Consider the following 21,868-nt stretch of genomic DNA (forward strand, 5'->3'; position numbering starts at 1 on the left):
TTATTATTATTTTCTAAAATTTCATGGTGGTAGCCTGGCAGTAAGAACAGGAGACTTGCTGTGACAAGACTAAACCTACATGTTTGGAAGCGGGAGACTAGGATGAGATCCCAGGAAGGCATAGGTTTGCAGAATGGACAAATACCAGAATACTGGAGATTAGGACAGAAACAAGGTGAAAAATATTTTACCTCATTAAAAAAAAAAAAACAACAACCCAACAAAAAGAACTAATAATGTCTCTGAATCACACAGATGCTACAAAAAGGTAAAAACACTTCAGGAAATGAAGAAATAGTTCTGATTCAGATCAGGATTTGAATAATTTGTAGTAAATAGGGATAAAGGGTGGGTGTGGAGGAATATGAAGACAAAATGAAGTATCAAATAGCCACTTATTCAGAAATCACTAACCATCCTCTGCACTGACTGAGGCAGGAGTCCTGTAGAAAAAAATAGCATGGTATCACATAATTAAAGATGTTATTACAGTAGGCAAGGGGAGTAGCTTAAGATTACACAGACAGTGTTATTCTGTTTCTTAATTTTTTTAAAATTTATTCAGCTTATCACGACTGTTTCCTATTTTTTTTTTTTTTTAATAACATTTACATACATCACCTTCATGACTTCATATACCTTTGATTTATTAAGCACAGCCCCTGGTGCTGAGTGCACATACAGGTACTTTTAACCTCCTCTAGACATCCCCTAGATTTAAATGGCTTTTATGCTTCCTTTAAATACTGAAGAGATGTTTTTGGTTCATTTCATAAGCATAAGTCTAGTTACAGAAAACCAAATTATTAATGCTCCAAGAGCAGATCCCTTCAGAGGCAACAAAATAATGCTGACTGCCTTAGCCTCTCCCTCCTGTCAAAGCAGCCCCAAAAAGCTAGCTGCTCTTGGCAAGATTTACAAAGGCCACTTGCTATCTGTAGACCAGAGAGAGCCCTCCTAAGAAGTGCATCATTATTTATGACAGTTTTAGCTCTGCAAAGCCAAACCTTTAGGACGAGGCTGACAGGCAGCAGTGGCAATCCCAGTAGATGCATTCAAGGGAATGACCCTTCCTGCTTGGAGCAGGCCTGTGTTACAAGCAATGAGCACCTGGCAACACAAAACCGTGTGTGGAGAGCTGTGGACTGATGGAGGCAAGGACGCTGCTGGAGGAGTGCACATACTAACCGTGGCTCCAGGGGAGTCCTGTGAGTGCTGGGTTGGCACTCTGGAACTGTCAGGAATTGTCTGGGTAGAGCCGTTTGGGCTGGTCTCACCGACGGCGGGATCCCCCGAGTTATGGCTGAAGGGGAAGCACACAAAAGATAAAGCAATGCTTCTCACCACAGGGCATCACAGCGAGCTCGGGGAAGTAGCTCACAAATAAGAACACAATGGGAAGAAGCAGCACAGCACAATGAAGTAACAGCACTTCTTTCCCCTCCAATGATAAAAGAACAGGGCTGTAAAAATACTCTAACACCTTTCTGCACTTCCTTCCTCACCAAGACAACTTGATAAAACCTAAAGAGTAAAAACCCTTCAGTGTAAAACAATTATGGTTGGAACTATGAGAAACAGCACGACATCTCTTCAACTTCCCTATGCATATATAATGCCATTAGCCTGCCAGACACACAAACAGATTTTTTGGCACAAAAGGCAATTTGGGGCTTTTCCTTAGACATATGACAATCAAAAGCAGCTCCTTTCACAATTTTTGCTTTGTAAGTCATGGAGTATGCAAGCCTTATCCAACTGCCTGTTTATCTGGAAAGCTCCCATAAAACACCTACTTGAAATACAACACAGAGAGTACTAATATAATCACTAGACCAGAAAATAAAATTTTTGCTCTGATCTAGGCAAAGTAAATATACAGCCATTACTAATTTCATGTATTCTAAGGCAATTTATAGATCAGTTCCTTTGTGGATGCACTAAACTATCCACAAATTCCTTTTACACATGTGTTCTATTAGCTTTTCCATGCATGCTTATGGAATAAGCATGCATGGAAAAGCTAATAGAGGAACTGATGCATAAGCAGGTATTTTTGGACAAGGTTTACTATCAATAACCTACAAATACTCTTTTTCTCAGATATAACACAACTAAAATTCAGTTGAACAAAAAAACCACCAAAAATTAAAAAAAAAACCAGAAAAACAACACAATGAAATGTTGAAAAACATGAGGTTGGGCTTTTCTATTTGTTCATTGGGTTGGTTTTTTAATGAAAAATTTATTTTTAAAATTCTAAAGTTGTATATAAGCAATAACATTATTTATCTGGGGGGTTAGTTAACTGGCTTCAAAAACTGCTCAACCAATCCACCAACTATGAAGGTCTGTTTAAAAAATTCTGTCATCCATCCAGTCAAAATAATATTAAGATCTTTATTTTCTGACCAAGTACTAATTAATGGATTGTTGTGCATACACAAATCAACTGGGAGGAACAGTCACACGATTTAACATGCAACTTTTAACTTATTCTACCTTTACTTCTCAGCCAAAATAGTCTGAAAGGCATAACCCCATCTAAAATAAAAATGTCATATGGGTAGTGACACACAGAGGCATTTCTCACAAGAGTCTCAAATGCAGGCAGACCTTGACTTTTCCAGCAACATCACTACCAGGAGTGTAGCACAGATGTGCATGTGTAAAACACACAGAAGAGCAGAAGCACAGAGGAACGCAAACTATCTTGATACTACTTAGCTGGCACAGAGCTAGCAGTAGCAACTGCAAATGCATCAAAAAAACACCTTAAGTTCTCTTATACAGAGCCCTCTGTTGAAGCCTGGCTGGTAGTTTTAACAAAGCTAATCAATTTAGGCTTGCTTTAGACATTTCTATGCTTCTGTCTCTTTTAGACATACCTTATTTCAGCATTTTTCACATCTGTCACAACACTTGCTATCACTGAAAGCCACTTGCCAGCTTCATTTGTCTGTATGACTCAAGCTTGAAAAACCAGCAGGAAGGGTTTATTTATTTATTCTGAAGAGTGTATAGCAGAACATTCTACCAGTACACAAATCTGGAAAATATCAGTACTAGTCTTCATCTCACTATGTTTTTACCTTCAATCCCATCACAGCCTAGAAGTAGCCTTATTGATTATATGCAGTAAAGACTAATAATAGGCTCCTCAACAGAGGAGCTAAAACTGCCTACCAAATGCCCCTAAGAAATAAAAACAGTACTAGCTTCCCTCATGAACAAGACCACAAAAACATCACAATTATCACAATAAAACATAAGGAGGAAAAGCAACCTATGTATCTCAGTGTGATCTGAGAGGGAAGTTACCGAGAGCACAAAGGCAACAAGAGGTTGTCTTGTCTTCCAAAGCCATGATATTAAAGCATTTTCTTTACCAACAGGTGCCTGCCACTTCCTTGCCACTTCCCTGCAGGTAGAAGCAAGCATTTTAAGGCTTCCCCAGAAAACTTCTGCCACGTTTTCTTTAGGATCTGTTAGTACCTCCAGGTCATATCTCCTCTACCACCTTCATGGTGCCCAGCTGCTGCCAACCTCTGAAGCAGGTGCAGCTCTGCCTGCTGCACCACAAGAACATTTCAGCTACCCAGCTGAAAAGCACTAAGCAAGTTTTTGAAAGTGTCATTCTTCATACAGCTGTAAGGAGTATTCTTGGTTTCAACAGACTTTTCTGCTGTGCAGGACCATGGTGCAAACTCACGGAGTTTACATAATGTGCCAGCAACACAAGGAAAACCTTACCTACAATTTGAGGATTCAACCGCTTCTCCTTTTTGAACCTCTGTATCTTTACATTGCCTTCCATTTTTTCTTGAGAGCTTTTGTTGAATTACTTCGCCTTTATCAAACATAAGGTGTAAACGGTAGCTGATCACCTTTATTACCGTGAAGAAAACTGTCACCGAGCTGCAGTACACAAAAACTGTCACCCCATTTGCTGGAAAAGCCTACAGGAAGAAATAATGAGGACACAATGATAACAGTTTGCTTTGAGAAAATGCTGTTAAAAACTTTAAATACAATATATGTATTGAGTTCTGCTCCCAGAAAAGGTTTAAGGGTTTCTTCAAGTTTCAAACCATTTCACAAGATCTATTCTTCTTTTTATTAGCTGCGGATATTATTTATTATCAAAATCAGCAAAATCTCACCGTTGACAAATATTATGAAGCTTTTTAAAATACTGCAGTCCCATGTAAATGTACCTGCAGTCTTCCCTAAACTATGAATACATAAAAATGCAAACACAAATTGAAACATGAGTTATCTACAAACACAAAACCTTTAGAAAAATTCTGTCATCTTACTCTATACATCAGTTATGACTCAAAAGCAGAACACTGCTGTTTGATGTCCATTTTCTAATGCCTCACCACATGTTCCCAAATACCTTAACCACTGAAGAATTTTAAATAATTAGTCAGGACTAGTCAAAACAAATGACTAAAAACACAGTTAGAGAGGCATCCTGTCCCGGCTGATGTTCAAGGAGCAAGCAATTGACTATGTGGTGCTTAGCTGCCAGCTGGGGTTAAGCTATGACACAACCTCTTTGAATTCTTTTTCTAAAGTACATAATTGTTAATTTGCAGCTGTCTGTGATCTGTTTGATGATCTGTGATGAGCACCACAGCTCTTAGTCATTAAAATTAATTACAGTTCAACTATAGTCTGTAAAGTTCTTTCACAGACATGACAGACTAACAACTTTTTTATATACAAATATTTCCTTAAAGTAAAGGGCAAATCATACCAATGGACACTTGCAGCTATAATTGAAGTACCAGAGTCTTTACCACTATAGTCACAGAACATGTTTATGTATTGTCATTATACAGCTGCAGTCTCACACTGAATTTAATCTCTCTTAAAGTTTCAAGGGTTTTATTTAAACAGAGATTTACTACATTCTCACACAAGAACAATGACAAAAAACCCCAAGCAACACACAAAAACAAAAAAGGTTTTAAATACTCAGGACTTGCTAAAAGCCTGCTGAAGGTAATTTTAAAGAATGGTCTTTACTTGGGACTAAATCAATGATTTTTTCAAGTTCATAAATAAATCACACCGACCACACAGATAAAGGGAAGGGAACAAGGCATGCTTATTTCATCTTTAGAACAAGTCACCACATTTATCTTGATGTTGAAATTACTATGTTGAATCATTTCTGTGTTGTGACAAGCAAGTGGGATGCAATTCTGATGCTGCTTTTGGCTGACGGGGACTTCATACCATCAAGATGTACACGTGAAAATTTTTAGGCGAATCCTTTTTAATGACTATTCTGATTCAGATACAAAGAATCTGTTGCACAATAGTGGAGGAGCTATTTAGGACATACGTACTACCAATGATCCCTAATAAGACAGACATGACTTTCTACAAGTTGAGGCTTAAGTCTGGTAAGAGAACTTCATGGTACTGTGTAAATACTGACTCCCAGCACGCCCTTCAGTTATTTAGTGAACTCAGGCCAGAGAGAGGATCCATTTGAAGGTCATGTTCTCAGGGTATAAGGCTTAGTAGATGAGGTTGAAGAACTTGAGGTTATAGAATTTGTGGTTTATGACTAATGTTTTTACAAAACAAGTAAGAAATTGCTTGGTTTCACAAAGAGCAGCAGCCAATTATCTGTAATGACTGTTTAAGAGAGATTTGTTCACCTTCCAAGGAATCTCTTCAACTATACACTAAAAGGCACAGATCAACCACTCATTACTAAATAACTCAGAATGGCCCACTAAGAAGTGCTTTATAGGTGACATTCACAAAGCTTAATAAATATTATATGAATAATGTCAAGAGGACACAACAAAAATAGATTTCCAGTAGCGCAGCCTATGCGTGCAGAGAGCACACCACAAAAGAGACTCAAAGGAAACTCCTAGATTTTTGAGTGGAAAACAGGGCCAGTTTTAGCAAATGCTGAGTGCAGCATGTGCTCATCCCTGCCTTGTGACCAGACCTACCAGAGCTGTGCCCTGAGCCAGCCCATGATCTCTGTGCCCATTCTGTCCGAGACACATTGTTTTTTAGTGTGCTCACCACACCAAGACACCAATGGCATCTTGTGCATCTTTAATACTCTGAATCTTGGGGCAGGCTGAGTACTACAAGCCAACAGGTTGCTCTCTATCCACATGAGGAATTAGGAGAAAGATAATAATGGAAAACCCTCCGTTCTCTGAATCAGGCCTCTTGCATAAGGTACCAGTGTCATATGACTGCAGCTGGTGTTCCCAGGATCAGACAGGTGAAAGCTATCAAAACCATGCTAAGGAGGAACTAAGTTACAGACCACTGAGGAATTAGATTATAGAGTCACTTTTGATGAACTATAGTTATAATTAGCCCAGTTTTCTATGAAAATGAGGTTTTATAATCACACCGTGTGTCTGCATATCCATCATCGCCCTCCCTCCCCTCAGTTGAAAGGTAGCCAAAGAATTAAAAAGTTATTCAGCAAACTTTAAGAGAATACACCCCACTGGGCAAGGTCACAGCAGCACACCTCCTCCATTAATGAGAGGAGCCCACACAGTTCTCTGACCTTTTGATGCCACCCCAGTGACAGGAAAAGCTTCAATTGAGTTGACATCTTATTAGAAGCTATGAAAAAAAAATCCACAAATACAAATTCATTAGAAAGTGGGCTTCATGACTTCCCACAGGTTTCTATGGAAGCTGTAGCCCTAGTTTTCTTCATTCTTTCATCCCATTAAAAACTCTACCATAATGTACTTTTTGTTCTCCAGTAGCTTCTGTTGTTGTACCCTACACCAGAATAGCGTGGGGTCACAGCCAGAAATGCAGGCTGGTGTGCCCCAAATGTGGCCCAACTTACAGCTGCAAATGCAACAGGGTTGACATCACCACCTAAGGAGCACCTTTGCTTGGGGCTTCTGCCTGCCCAGCCCAGAGATTGCTCTCAGAAGAACAGCCACCTTCTCCTTCACGTGTCTACTGGCCTTATTTGAGTAGCACAAAGGTGGTGGTGACTGAGATATGCACATAAAGGTATGTAACCTTTGAACAAAATACCACGCCTTGTCAACTGGCTGAATGATAAAGGGTGCTTAGACCCTGATGCATCCCACCCACTGTTTGAGCCCCTGAGGCGTCTAGAGCAAGGCAGTGCTGCACCTGGGCCTCACTGTCTCAGTGTGCTACAGAGCACAAATGAAGGACCACTACCAAATGTTCAGTCAGCCACTATCATCAGAGATATGCGTGGGAGACATGACACTGGGCCAAAGATCCATGTTTATCTGTTAATTAAGGTGAATCAAATACTAAGAGATGCCCATCACGCAATATGAAATATGGGAAAGCAGGTAGCAAATAAATTTCCAGGGGTGTACATTGAGTTCTAAGTATGTCCTCCCACACAACAAATACAGGACGTAACAGGGTAGCCTATCTTTCTGCTGTGGAGATATATGCATCCTTAACTTTTACAGAGAGATAGAGTGGGGTAAAAGGCAGCCAAGTGAGACTGGAAGCAGCTGACACACTGCTAGTTTTATCAGTTTACCTCTGAGTAATTTATGTGCCCACACCCTTATACTGCCAGGTTGTACTTCTATCACAGCATGTTTTGAAGATCTAGTGAATGAGAAGCAACAACCCTGTAAGTTCAAGGGTTCCCTGTCTAACAAAAGGCAGGAGAAACATTCAGTAGGTTGTTTTGGGGAGTCACCCAAACACATTGCACACTCTCTTACAGCTTATAAAATAAGCTACAGTAGTACAAGTGTTTCCCAAAGTTGCATCCCTAGGTCACTGGTATTTTACTGGAGCTGAATTCAGTCCGGGGGCTGAATACTCAAGAGTTATCACTATTTTCATGTGCAAAACACCTCGGGATCCTCAACTGTTGGGTGGAATAAGATAACTTTAATTCTTAATATACTATGAAAGTTGATATGGCAGAGTTAGAAGAGATCTCATTATAATTTTGAAAGTTGATTTGAACAGCAATGATACTCCAAATAGCCAATGTACATTTTTAATGTTTAAATGATAAAAAAAAAAGTAATGAAAAGACAGAGCTGCATTTTCAGGGGTGGGGAAAGCTAATAAAGGAATCCTTAGTTCCAAAGTAAGCTATGCTGAATAAGCTAGAGAAAGAAATTCTCAATCCACACAACAGAAACAACTTGATACTTTAAGCTTCTCAATGCTACCGTCAGCACTCCTCTGCTGAGCCACTGTGAAAAAACTAAAAACAGATGGATGAGTTTTGCCATTTGATTCAAATCACACTGTTTCAGAGACTTCCTGACTTCAACAAAAGACTATCCCAAGCAAACGAAAAATTTAAAAAGTAGTACTCTGATCTGTTTTCATTTTGCCATTTCAAGAAACATCACTGACTGCTTCAGCTGTACCCAAAATATTGGTGTCATGTATGTAACATAAATATCACCCCAAACATTACTGAATATTATAAACAAAATTTCTTATAAAGCAGGAAAAAAACCTTTTTCTGAAAAGCAGGTTCAAATTTCTAAGTGGCAAGAATAGATGTCTTGCATAAAGTTTACAAAGCCTTAGAAACAAGCCACTTGAAAACAAGAAAATGTGTAAGAACATAATTACTGTCAGGCAGCCATCATAATAAACACTTTATTCTTATCAAGGACAAAGAATTCCCATAGCAATATGTTAGCTCAAGAACACAAGTCCTGCATTTAAGCAGATGATTCATCAGAAAGTCAGTCAGTCCGCAGAAAAAGCAAGTCTATTTAGACAGGCAAAGATGATGCCCAAGAGAGTTCACTAGATAAGTTACATTTTCTCCCCTTTACTTCTAGCTTAGCTCTGACCTACAGTCCAGTGTTCTTTTGTGCAACCCCCAGACCTTCTTCAGTTCAGAAGTTTCCCACAAGGAATCCTTCCAGATACATACTTCTTTCAACTAAAAAAAGTTAGCCTTCAATTTTTTTTTTCCTTTTTAATCACACTTATGACTTGGACAGCAAGCCCTACAATGCAAGACAATCCTACAACTTGCTAGTTTGCATAGGAAATATGCAATCAATCAGGAGGAAGCACATTGTTATTCTGGTTCATTAACTCCATGAGCCATTCTTACAGGAATTCACTGCAATCCATGCCACAAAAGCCAATACCAATTCATGCTTAAAAATACAAGATTTGCTTTCCACTGGGATTGCAGCGGGATTCATAAATGCTCTTTGCTTTTGATAATCAGGCCCATATCTGACCATGTAGGGTGAAGAAACCTATTTAGAAATTGAGAATTTAGTTGAGTCACTCCAGGAACCAAATGGATGGAAACTGCTTCTAACGGAAGCAATATTACCCTATAATCACTGAAGGACACACCAAAATAGATTCGATGATCCAGCATACTTTAAGCTTTTTTCACACAGTAGGAAAGCACACAAAAACAAGAGCAAAAGTTTCAAGCTTTTCAGGAAAATAAATCCTAAAGTCCAGCAAACAAACTCTAGTCATTATTCACTTGCAAAGTTTAAATTTCAGCACAAAGGGAGCTGCATGTCACAAAAAGCCATGTGATTCACCAGTGACATTCAGCAAGGCGTATTAATTACATGGCATCTGGATTTTTCCATTTATTTACCCTTCTCAGCGGGTAAGACTAGATCAAACTTTAAAAAAACAAAACCAAAACACCTGTCTCTAAGACAGATTTTTGAACAAACGTCCCCACGGTCATTCAGCACTTGCAGAGGCCAGCGCTGCACCCCTACCCAACTCCTTCGGCAGGGCTAAGGGTCCGGCCCCTGCCTAGCGCAGCCGGCAGACTCACCCCATTAACCTTTAGACACAAACCCCTCAAGGAAAGCCCAGAACGCCCAATATTTAAGCCCCCGGAGGGCAGCTCACAGCCGGCTGAGCGCACACGCCCTCGCCGCTGCCGCCTGCGGGCCGGGGCCCGCGGCTCCCACCCCGGCCCCGCTACCGCCCGCCCGCCCCCAGCCAGCCCCTCTCACCAAGTGCAGGGCCATGGGCAGCGTCAGCAGGAACAGCCACAGATAGAGGTGGCAGCTGTTGGTGAAGGCGCCCTGCTCCGGGTCGTGGTACCAGCCCCCGGTCAGCGCCGCCCACACGCCCTGCCCCACCAGCCGCGCCGCCGGCGACACCATGGCCGCCCCCCGCCGCCGCCACCGCCGCCCCTCAGCCGCCCGCCGCCGCCGCCGCCATGCCGGGCGCCCGCGGATTCTCCCATGGTGCCCCGCGACGCCGAGCATCCCGCCCGCCCCACCCCGGGCGCCGCCGCCGCCGGGAGGGCGCCGTCACGGGCCGCCCCCCGCCGGGCACCGCGCTCGCTCTGCCCCGCCGCGGGGCCGGGGCCGCCGCCCCACCGGGGTCCGCGCCCGGCTGCCGGGAGCGGCGGCAGCGCTCGGAGGCCGCGGGGCGGAGCGGGGCCGGGCCGAGCCGCGGCGGAAGGGGGACGGTTCTGGCGCGGGGGTGTCCGTCACGGCCGCGTTCCGCCCCGGGCACCGCGAGGTGCGCTCACAGGTGCAAAAAAAGCGCGGCACAGGGGCAGCCTCGGCGGCCGCCAGCTGGGCTGCGCGCCTCGCCGGCCACTCCCCCACCGCCGGGTTCTCAGTGATCCTGCCCGACACATCACGAGTTTCCGATCTGCGAGCTCTGCCCAACTTCAGTGTCGCCCGTTCTGCGTTGACTTGAGATGTGTTTTGGGCGGGATGGGGGAAGACTGATCAAAAAAAAAAAAAAAAATCGGATTCTTTCAAGAATGGGTTTAGGGAAGAACCCAGTCTGCCTTCGTTGAAGAGTTTTACGCAGCTGACCTCAAACTAGCGGAGTGAGGAGGTAGGGGCGGGTTGGAGGAAGCATAGGCGAAGTGGGGAAGAGGGGGGCTGAAAAGGTGATGGAGCTGAGTGGAAGCCTTGGGCAGGGGAAACTAAAGTCAGTAAAGAATGAGACATAAGGATACCAGGTGTATTCTTATGGGACGCCCCCAAAGGAAGGGGTGTAAAGTGGGTTGTGAACACCAGGGCTGACCTCACACGATGCTCACCACCGACCATCAGAAAATAGCGAAATTAAATTTTAAGTGTCTCGCCAGCCCCTTCTAGGAACTGTTCCACATGTATTTTCCTTTATTACAGTCAATTTTGTGAAGGATGCATGTATGTAATGGGTACATAGATCATCTTGCAAATCACCAAATTTACTCTACTTCAATTGTTCCTGACCGTGGCTATAGTTTCACAGACCAAACATGCCATTCTGCTGTGCTTTGTGTGGATTTTTTTTTTTTTTTGACAAAGTTAAGAGACCACAGATGCTATTATAGTAATTGTGAGCTCATGAACCACATACCTCAGCTTTCTTCCTGATGTTGCAGGTGATGTGGCCATGCTGGATGCTAGTTTTGGCCTGATGAGAGGGCTCACAGCCCTGTGAACAAGTGGTTGGGAGCAGGGGAGGAATGGCATAGTCTCCCTTAGCAGCACTGCCACCATTAGATGCCTAAGGATCTACAGCCTTGGGGCTTGAGTACTTCTTCAGCGTGACCTCGGTGAGCAGCTAAGTTATGTGAGCTGTGTAAAGGAGGCACAGTCCTGGCCGTGCCTCATGGGCTACTCCTGTAAACACATCTTGCCCAAACTTCTGCCTTGTTGAGTGAACATTTTTAACCTTTGCAGGTTCTTTTCAAAGATGACAAAGTTTATTAAACCAATTGTAATAATTGAATCAAGTGCAATATGCAGCTATGAATAATGTTTTTGATGTATGATAACTAAAAATATTGTTTCAGAAACTACTGAAGTAATTTTCCCACAGGCAGGCAGAATAGCAAATAATTTGGTTTACATGCACAGCTCCAAAACAGAAAGGTGGGTAAACTCGGGTGCAAATAGAAAGCTTCTTCAAAACCTCCTCTCTTCTGTTTTTTGAGACCTCTAACTCATGTAGGTTAAAATGTGGCAGGCCTAGATAATCCAGACTGCAACTGATATTAGGCTAACTCGTTGTCCTGGTTTTGGCTGGGATAGAGTCAATTTTCTTCTCGGTAGCTGCTACAGTGCCGTGTTTTGGATTCCCTATGAGAATTCTGTTAGTAACACGGTGATATTTTGGTTGTTGCTATGTCATGTTTGTCTTAATTTTTTTGTGTCTCCTGTCCTGACAATGAGGTTGTACAAAAAAGAAAAACTGGGAGGGAGTATGGACAGGTAAACTGAAACTGCCCAGAGGGATATATTAGACCATCATGCTTAGTATATAAAGTGTGGGGGAGGAAGAGGGGGACATTTGGAGTGATAGCATCTTAGTTTCTTGTCTTCCCAAGTAACTATTACATGTGATGGGGCCCTGATCTGGAGGTGGCTGAACACCTGCCTGCCCATGGAAAGTGGTAAATTAATTCCTTGTTTTGCTTTGCTTGTGAGCATGGCTTTCCTTTCCCTATTAAACTGTCTTATCTCAACCCACAAGTTTTCTCATTTTTACTCTTCTGATTCTCTCCTCAATCCTGCTGGTGGCGGAGTGAGTGCCTGCATGGGGCTTGGCTGCTGACTGGGGTTAAGCCAAGACACTTGTCCACCCATCGCTCACATCTTTCAACTCTGCCTCATCTTTGGGTAATGCTGACACCAAGTATTTTTTTGGCATAATGATACTTGCAGTTATGAAGCGTTCCTGTAATTTCCAGGTCAGGAAATGTGTTCTGGACACAACGTAGATGCACAGTATTGTGGCTACGCAGTTGCAGGAGTGCCAAAGATGAAAAAAGGGATCTCTTTTCTCAACAGAGATGCCGGAGAGGGTCTGAGCCGTCTGTACGCCGTTCTTTTAACCGGTAACTCCACTAGATGGTGCCGTCAGGAAAGTTAGGGACACTTTACACTGTTTTGGGTCACAATATTTCCATTATTTGAACTCCTAGGAACAGCAACTATACGCCAAGATCCTGAAGCGCTGGGTGCTGAAGAAATACTGAACAAAGTCTAACCTGACTGCAGTGATTGGTAGTGGATAGTGGCACTTCAGAAAGCAAATTCTGGAATAATAGCTCTAGATAAATATTTAAACATTTCACTGTACTCCAACCAATACCTTGTCTGACCCAAAACATTCCACACTTAATTAGTTCCTGCAGATTCTTTTAGATAACAAAGTACAAGGTGGAATTTGTGTGGCAGAACGCTTGTATTACAACATACTTTATGGCTTTTATAATAAGGCAAATATGCAGATAAGGGAAAGGCTTGTAATTACCTCTCTGAATAGCTGCAAGGCAATGTTATATTAAAGGAAATGGGAGAAGACTTGATAGACATGCTGGTTCTGCATTCTTTCTTTTTGGTTAATGTGGTTCAGTAAGTCACTTTAGCGTAATTGTATTTTTGCGTTGTGTACAACTATAAATACAGTGGGGTAAACAAGAATTTTTGATTTTTGAATACTGTAATTTTATTTTTTTTTAATTACTATCATCACGTTCAAACCTTAGTTCTGTGGTATTCAGCTGCAAATTTTGTGTTTATGTAGAGATGTACAGTGCTCTGAATGCAGGTTTTTGTGCAAAAACATTGTGTTCATTGCACCAGGTTATTCAGCCCAGCAGTGCAGTTTTACACCTTTCCTGAGCCTTTACTGTCCTCCTCAGGGCCTCTGCTGGCAGCAGCCACATCCATAACCACAGGTCCCACAGCACAGTGATTGGCTCCTGGCATGAAAACTCATTTCCTTCCACTTTGAACCACTGTTTCCCACCACGCTGGCGAGACAGGTGGGCGTCCCCAGCCCACATGCTTCCCTCCAACTTCCAAGGAAAGGACAGCTGTAGTTTAGAAAGCGATACGATTTTTCCACTTAAGACCAGGAGAATCTTTACCCAGAAATAGCACATACACGGCATTTGCTATATTCAGGCAACCTCTTAATTGAAAGGATTGTGTGATCTCACCACACAGGGCTGGGACTCTCTCAGCCCCTGCATGGACAGGGTGGTGAGCAGGGGAGAGTTGGAGTAGGTCCAGAGGGCAACAAAGATAATTAAGGGCATGGAGCGTCTCTCACAAGCTGAGGGAGCTGGGCCTGCTCAGCCTCGAGCAGAGATGACTGACAAGGGACCTCATCCATGTCTATCAGTATCTAAAGGGAGGGTGCCAAGCGCCAGGCTCTCCTCAGTGGGGCTGAGCAATAGGACAAGAGGCAACAGGAAGAAACTGACGCTCAGGAAATTCCACCTGAATATGAGGTGAGGCTGACTGGACACTGGAACAGATTGTCCAGAAAGGTTGTGGAATCTCTCACTGGAGATGTTCAAGAACCACTTGGCCTCAATCCCGTGCCAGGTGCTCTAGGATAACACTGCTTGAGCAAAGAGGCTTGGAAAAGATGACCCACTGTGGTCCCTTCCAACCCGACCAATTCTGTGAGAGCCCACGAGCGGCGGAGCCAGGTGGCAGAGCAAGTACGGACCGAGGAAGCTCGATTTCTTCAGAACCCGCTTGGGGTTTGCTCCAAAGGACCCCCAGAACCGCACAAGGAAGGAGAGAGCAAGCTGCGGCGGCGGAGGCTCAAGCCCTCAGCCCGGTCTGCAGCCCCCGAGAGACAAAAGGGAGGTCACGGCTGCCTCGGTCTCGTAACCCGGCTCCGCGGGTCCGCACCGACCGCTCCGCCCGCCGCGCCCCGCGCCACGTGACGGCGGGCGGCCAATGGGCGGGCCCGGGCGGGCGGGCGCGCGGCACCGGCGCTGCCCTCCCCGCCTTTCCCGCGCGCGCCTGCGCTCTCCCCGCTGGAGCCCCGCAGCGGCGGCGGCGACCGGGCCGGGCGGCCCCGCCCCTGCCCGCGCCCCGCCCTCCCCTCCCGCGGCTCCCGCTCGGCGGCGGCGGCAGGTGAGGATGCGGCTGGGCGGGCGCTCCCGCGTCGGCGGCGCTGCTGCTGGTGGCCGCCGGGGCTGAGGTCGCTGCCATGGCTCTGCCGGGGGCCGGGGCGGCGGCGTCCGCCGGTGGCAGCGGGGCTCCGTGCCCGCTGTGGACGGCGCTGTACGACTACGAGGCGAGCGGCGAGGACGAGCTGAGCCTGCGGCGAGGGGACGTGGTGGAGGTGCTGTCGCAGGACGCGGCGGTGTCCGGCGACGACGGCTGGTGGGCGGGGAAGATCCGCCACCGCCTCGGCATCTTCCCGGCCAACTACGTGACCCGCCAGCCCCGCGGTGGAGCGGCGGCGGGGAGCGGCGGACGGGGGGACCCCGCGGGGAGCCTAACGGAGATCGACTTCCAGCACCTGGAGCTGCAGGAGATCATCGGCGTGGGGGGCTTCGGGAAGGTGTACCGGGCCACCTGGCGGGGCCGCGAGGTGGCCGTGAAGGCGGCACGGCAGGACCCCGACGAGGACATCACGGCCACGGCGGAGAGCGTGCGGCAGGAGGCCAAGCTCTTCTCTATGCTGCGGCACCCCAACATCATCGCCCTGCACGGGGTCTGCCTGCGGGAGCCCAACCTCTGCCTCGTCATGGAGTTCGCCCGCGGCGGATCCCTCAACAGGGCCCTGGCCGCCGCCCCCGGGGCCGCGGCCGCCCGCGGGGGCCGCCGCATCCCCCCGCACATCTTGGTGAACTGGGCGGTGCAGATCGCCCGCGGCATGCTCTACCTGCACGACGAGGCCATCGTCCCCATCCTGCACCGGGACCTCAAGTCGAGCAACAGTGAGTCCCGGGCGACGCGGTGGGGGGGGGGGGACGACGTGACGAGGGACCTTCGGACGGCGACGGCGAGGGGATGTCCCCGCCTTAGGCCGCTGGGCCCGGGGGTCCCGGCGTGAGCCCGGCCTGGCGGCGCTGGCCGCGGTGCGGGGGCGGGTGGCCGGGCCTGGACGGGCTCCGTCCGAGAGCCCTCTTCCACCGGGGGATGGGTGTCGCAACTCGGGCACCCGGTGCCAGAAGCTTGGGCAAGCGGCAGGTTGGTTTGCCGGGCTGTTAGCCGGCTACGAACTCGTGGAAAGGTCGAGAGGAACCGGGGGTACCTTCAGCGCCCGTAAAGTCCTGCCCCCTCGGAGGGAAGCTCACTTAGAGCGGGATAAAATTCTCTGCGCAGCCACCACAATTGCGAATCTACAAGGCTCTATTTACTCTGATATGTTGTCTGGTCCTGGCTTTTAAAAGTAACCCAAGAACCAAGCACCTTGTAAAGAAAAGATTTAATAAGGGTATATCACTTATGTTTCATTTCACTGCCGACCAATCATATGTGTTTCTGGTTTTCACTGCATTCAGTTAACATTGGTAAAATTTACCCACTTTGCCAGCATGAGGTGGAAAAGACAAGTACCTTAAAACCAGTAGAAGCATTGTTCAGATGACAGATTTGCTTTCATCCTTTGGCATGGGCAAATGCACCTGCAGGAATGAGGGAGTTCCTCAATTCGTGCTTAATGGCTCCTTGGTCCATCTGGCAATACAGAAGCATCTAAGATTTTGGTCACTGTGCATTTGGAAAGCTGGCTTACTAGGATAGAGTGTTTATGGCTTGCCGTTGTAGTTGTGTTTAGAAATGATGACCTGAAAGTGGAAATCTGTGTGTTTCCATAAATATCTGAAACTATCTCAACTCTTTACTTTTTGTTCTGAATGTTCCAAAAGTGCTGCAATGTGTTAGTCTTTTGTGGTTTTCTTTTTTTTTTTCCAGTTAGGAGTTCTTAAGTAGTCCAGTAGAAATGAAAAAGCTTCATTCAAGTTTGAAGCACTTTGTTTAAGAGGCTGTGTGTCTTGAAGGTCACCATGCATGGCCTGTTAAGACAAGGCTCAGTCATGGGACTGACTGTTCTGAGCATACTTTCACTATTTGTTTGATAAAGAAAGAACCTAGCTCAGCTGTGTTTGTGGTTCTGTTTGTAGCATAGGTGGTGAACTCTTGGACGTTTAGTGTCATGGCCAACACCTTTATTTTCAGCAAGTGGTCTGTTGCCAGCTTGTGCTCTTTTAGTTTGCTGCTGTGTAAGGAATGAGCTGCTGCACCTTGAGTGTTTAGTGTTCTCCTTAGACAGAGTGGGCTGCTGCATGCTAGCAGCATGTTAAGTGACAGTGACAGAGTTTATGTCTGAAATAAATTCATAAGCCTGTGGTTTAGCATAACACTGGGAGCTGAGTTGGGTACTTCTGAGAACTGATTACCATTATTATCTTATAGGGGTAATGGCAGAGCATTTAAAAAATATAATTCTGATTATAACCTTAGCCTAGGTGCCTATTCACTGCTTCCATTGCTAGCTCCTGTTGCAGATGCACTTAACTTGAGCTGGTTATATCTCTCACCTGTTTCTTAATCTTAGCAATATACTTCAAACAAACTTCTTAGTTTGAAGAAGTATTGAATATGCTAAAAAGAATTATGTCTCTTGATCATCTACCTAAATGATAGTGTTGGAAGACAGTGGTGCACTGGTGGTACCATATACTGTTCAACAACATGAATTTAAAATGACTTCTGCAAGTCATGGCAGTATCCCCTGTTCTGGTAACTCACCCATTCATCAAAGATTTCCCTTCATTCTTTTTCTGTAGTCTTTTGCAGTCTTGCACAGTGGGAGTGGAATGCTGCCAGGGTTGAGCGAGAGACTTGCTCGGCATGGATACTAGCAGTTCTGCAGTGGCTGCAGCTCCAAACAGGGGTCTGGCAGCACCCATTCCTCACCTGCTCATCGCTGCTTTCCAGGCACTGCTGCTGCTGCTGGTTCAGGGCTCGCCCTTAAGCAGCTCTAGGTAGCATATGAATGTATCTGTTTTGTGCTGGCTTAGTTATTGTTGTTAAGAAGGATGTTTTTTCTTCCTCAAACAATAAATTGGAAAAATGACTGTAGTTATTACAGTGTGGTAAGGAATGCTTCTCAAACTATTTCCCTAGCAAGTAGGCAGGAACTAATTTTTCCAGCCAGGGAAAGGGAGCCCCTTCTACCAGTGTATTTGATCCAGAAAAGGTATGTGTCTGGGCTTGTGGTTGGCAGGCAATAGCAAACGTCTCAAAGGCAAGCATGTTACTTCTCTCTCTGCAATTTTATGGAGTTGGGATCTCTACAGTATATCTAGTGTCGCTTTCCTGATGCCAAATTTACAGGACTGGAGAAAAAGTGCCACAAACAGAAGAGCCACGAGAGCAGCCAGCTTTTATTAACAGCAGTAACTTTTTCGGTTTGAATGCTCTTGTTTCATGGGCTCTTTTTGGGAAGTGGGAAAAGGTTTGTGTTTCTGCCTGAGGAAGGGAAATTAATAGGTAAACAAATGTTTTCCATATTGGAAAGGAAAAGTAACAAACTTGGTTTTGAGGGCTGAACAGGGAAGTGAAGTGTATCTCATGAGTTTTATTAACAGCAGAGAGAGTTTCTTCAGTTCTGGAGTCCATGTAAAATAAATTTAAATTTACAGGCTTTTCAAAGGCAGACAAAACAAAAGTGTAAAAAAACACTTAGTTTAGATATGTGTGATTAAATGAAACATAGCAACCATAGTCTCTAATGTTGCCTTATGAATTGTAGGTGCTTTATAAAACCTTGTGTGGCTGAAGTGGTGAGAAGATTGACTGACGAATATCATGGCCTATTTTGAGGATTTCTCATAAGCAGTTCTTACATTCCTCAATGTACTTTATGGAGTAAAGAAATAATCTAAAATAAAATATTAAGAGGTGAATTTTACCTAATCTAAAATCTGAATAAAAATAATGGAAGAAAATTTTATTTTTTTCAAACCATCATTGTGTATAAAGGAATTCTGAATTAATTGATGCTTTAACGGAAAAGGAGATGTCTTATAAATTTTGAAAATACTTGAATATTCCTAACTCTGTCTTCTGGGTAGAAAGTTATTCTTGATTTAGCATGCCTGCTGATTATGAAAAAAATTTAGGTTTTACTGGAAATAGAAGACCAGAATTCATTTACAAGACTAGACACTGTAACTTATGTGTGTCTTTTTACCGTGTCTCAGCTGTTTTACTGATTCTTTGGAAGGGCAACTTTTTTTTTCTCTGAGGGAATGAAATTTGCTTCTGAGCAAGGGCACCCTATTAGTTATAAGACCAGTGGTTGTGTAAGGGCTCAGCACAGCCTTCCCTGATTATTCTGTCCTGAAGAAAGCTAGTAATATATTCAGCTAGAGTGTGCCACATTTTCACTTTCTGAAGTAAAGGCTAGAGAAAACAGAGGTTTGTGATTCTGGGGTTGATTTCAGACTGTGCACTGCTTCTGCCTTAAAAAAAATGCACTTTATCTCTAGTGCAGCAGCCTTGTGTACTTTCGGGAAGCGTTGCAATAAGTTCATGATATCTTGCTTATGGCGTGGAGCTATCCACGATTACAGAGTTGGTTATGTGTAGATTAAGTGTACTAACACAGTACTGATAAAATGCTCTGTACTCACTTGTTATAGATGGATATGCCTTAAGGGTTTGGTTTGCTGTGGCTTCACCAGCTCCTCCAGCAATCCAGGATCCTTTGCAGCCCCCAGCTCTTTGAAGGGTGTTGAGTCTATATTGCTTTTTGAAATTGTCAAGGTCAGCTTGAGTTTCAAGGATTGTTGAATAAGGCCATGGAAGCGACAGTGCTAATGAGAACTACTTGGAATCTGAAGGATCAAACATAGGAGAGAGCAACTCACTGTAATGCCATGTTCTTCAAACTAGTATAATGAGTAGCAGTTAGAACAGAAAGCATTTGATTTTAAAACCTTAAAAGGAAGTGTGATGTGTTTTGAGAGAATTGTTGAATCGGTTGCTTTTGATGAGGCAAGGTGTCCTGGAGTTTGAGAAGAGCAAGAACAAATTCTCTCTGGTTCTTTGCTTTTACAGGTTATTTGCCGCAAAATTGCCCAAGTTATGCTATTAAACATCATCTAAAATAAGATGGATGGAGATGTTTTCCAGAATTCATAAAAACTGCTTTCTCTCAAACTTCTCTGTATAGCAGCTTTAGGCTAGCTGTTCAGGGAGAGGAAGAGTAAGAAACTGGAGTTAAGCCTATCTGCCATTTTCTGGGCTGATTTTATACATTCTGAAATCACTAGGGTGCATAATTTGTTTCTTAACTGTTTTGAAGAGGTTAAGACTTGTTCACATCACAAGTACAGCTGTTATTAAATGTTTGAAAAGCAGAATCTTGTACAGTTGCCAAGAGAATTCAAAATTACATTCTATTGCAATTGTCTTTGGAAGTTTTGAGAGAGATGAGAAATGGCTTTTCAGTAGATTTGAGCTTCAGTATAATTTCCTTTGAAAATAAAGTTCCAAGGTGCCCACTGATGGCAGTGAAACTTGGAGGTTTTTTCTGTCAATAGCACTGTGCCAATTACTGCTCGCCTATTGTGGTGTAACAAAACTAAAAAACCTGATGTATTCTGCATTTCAGTCTCCTCCTCTTGGCACTCACATTTGGGGAACTTAGAGTCTCATACTGGCTTCCATGTCTCCAGTGTCCCTGGTGGGCTAAGCCTGGCTGTCCCAAGGTGCCTGTCTCCAGTGCTGGGTGACTCGGGCACCTCCTGTCGCATGCTGCAAATGCTGTAATTGGTTTGACACTGCTTGTACTGCCTGGCTAGCTGCTAAGCTGCTGGTGGCTGGTGTCTCTGAGGTCTGGAGGGGAGTGGATGTTTTTCCTGGTAGAACTAACTGAAGTTCCTCTGCCAGAAGGCAACTGATTTTTATAAAACCCGTAAGAACCATGTCTTTGAGAACATGGTATCACTTTGATAAATATCAGTCAGGTAGAATAGTGGGCCAGAAGTTATGTAGCATTTTAAAATCTGTATGCTGTAGTTTTTCATGCTGTCTTCATATAGGAAGTCATGGTACTTAAATGCTTTACACAGTTCTTAGTTTCCAACTTGATGTGATTTTTAAGTAATTATGCCAGGTTTAGCAGGTTCCTATCCCATCTCTGAGAGGCAGTAGCCCTGCCTTGTGCTTTGCTATAAAAATACTGCTGCTGCATTGCAACATCAAGAACTGGTCTACATCCTCAAGCATCTGGAAGTGTATATGCAGGAAGGAGCACTTGCTGGCAAAGTATTCTTTCAAAAAAGCACAGAAAAACAAAATCAAATCACCTTCATGCAAATATCAGGAAGACTGCAAAATTTCATTAATTTGGGAAACAACACCTGTTTTGAAGGTTGTGATCTACTTTAAACTTAGCGTTCCATTGAATTCCAGTAAGTTTTTCTTTTGAATGTCCTTATGTCACATGAAAGAGTTCTGTGTTTCATGAAACATCGCTCCCAGTAATTTTTTTTCATTGTTTCATGTTGCTCAGACTATGTAAATAGGGATTCTGTTTTTTGAAAGGCCCTGAAGGTTAGCTGAATTCTGTGGGAGCATCAAATGCTTAGCAGCCTTAAGCTAGTATTATCTTTTTCCAATTCATCAAAGGCAACGCTACGTGTTGCACCTGTTTTAATATTCACTTGATATATGTGCTTGTTGCATATAAAAATGTTGTGTAGTTTATATCCAGAAAGATGCTGGAATTCAAGAGAGAGTAATTTTGAGTAACTGGTTGCTGCGATTGTCTAAATCCACCATAGAGATAATTATAATGGCAAAATGTTGTACAGGCCTAATTTCCAGTTGAAGGATGCGTTTCAGCATTTAAGAATAATATTCAGAAACATTATGATTTTAATACAATAGCCATGTGCTGCTCTGTAACACAGTATTTGACCTGTCTAAGCTTTCAGAAGAGGAATAATATCCAGCAGTTATTTTATTTGTAGGTGAAGACTTAACTGCAGTAGCCATTTATTTCACCTCAATTACTGTCTTCTAAATTTGCTTCTGTTTGATGTTTTTCTGTGTCTCAAGTCTGGACATTTAACAGGTGGAAAAAAATTGCT

At 44.2% G+C, this 21,868-nt stretch overlaps 2 protein-coding genes across 3 annotated transcripts in view; one reads left to right on the forward strand and one right to left on the reverse strand.

The window, feature by feature from the left end:
* Positions 1–10,155, reverse strand: part of PCNX2 (pecanex 2) — a 151,410-nt gene extending 141,255 nt beyond the window's left edge. The window contains exons 1-3 of the mRNA XM_050972315.1: positions 10,002–10,155; positions 3,754–3,959; positions 1,189–1,303 (exon numbers count right to left, since the gene is read on the reverse strand). Of these exons, the coding sequence (XP_050828272.1) occupies positions 1,189–1,303; positions 3,754–3,959; positions 10,002–10,154 (474 nt within the window). The 5' untranslated portion in view covers position 10,155. The remainder of the gene's footprint in view (positions 1–1,188; positions 1,304–3,753; positions 3,960–10,001) is intronic.
* Positions 10,156–14,839: 4,684 nt separating this feature from the next.
* The window catches only part of MAP3K21 (mitogen-activated protein kinase kinase kinase 21), a 41,398-nt gene continuing 34,369 nt past the window's right edge, over positions 14,840–21,868 (forward strand). For both annotated transcript variants that reach the window (XM_030235999.2, XM_050972361.1), the window contains exon 1: positions 14,840–15,697. In XM_030235999.2, the coding sequence (XP_030091859.2) occupies positions 14,962–15,697 (736 nt within the window). In that variant the 5' untranslated portion in view covers positions 14,840–14,961. The remainder of the gene's footprint in view (positions 15,698–21,868) is intronic.

Source organism: Serinus canaria, chromosome 3 (genome assembly GCF_022539315.1).
Source record: "Serinus canaria isolate serCan28SL12 chromosome 3, serCan2020, whole genome shotgun sequence".
Lineage (NCBI taxonomy): Eukaryota > Metazoa > Chordata > Aves > Passeriformes > Fringillidae > Serinus > Serinus canaria.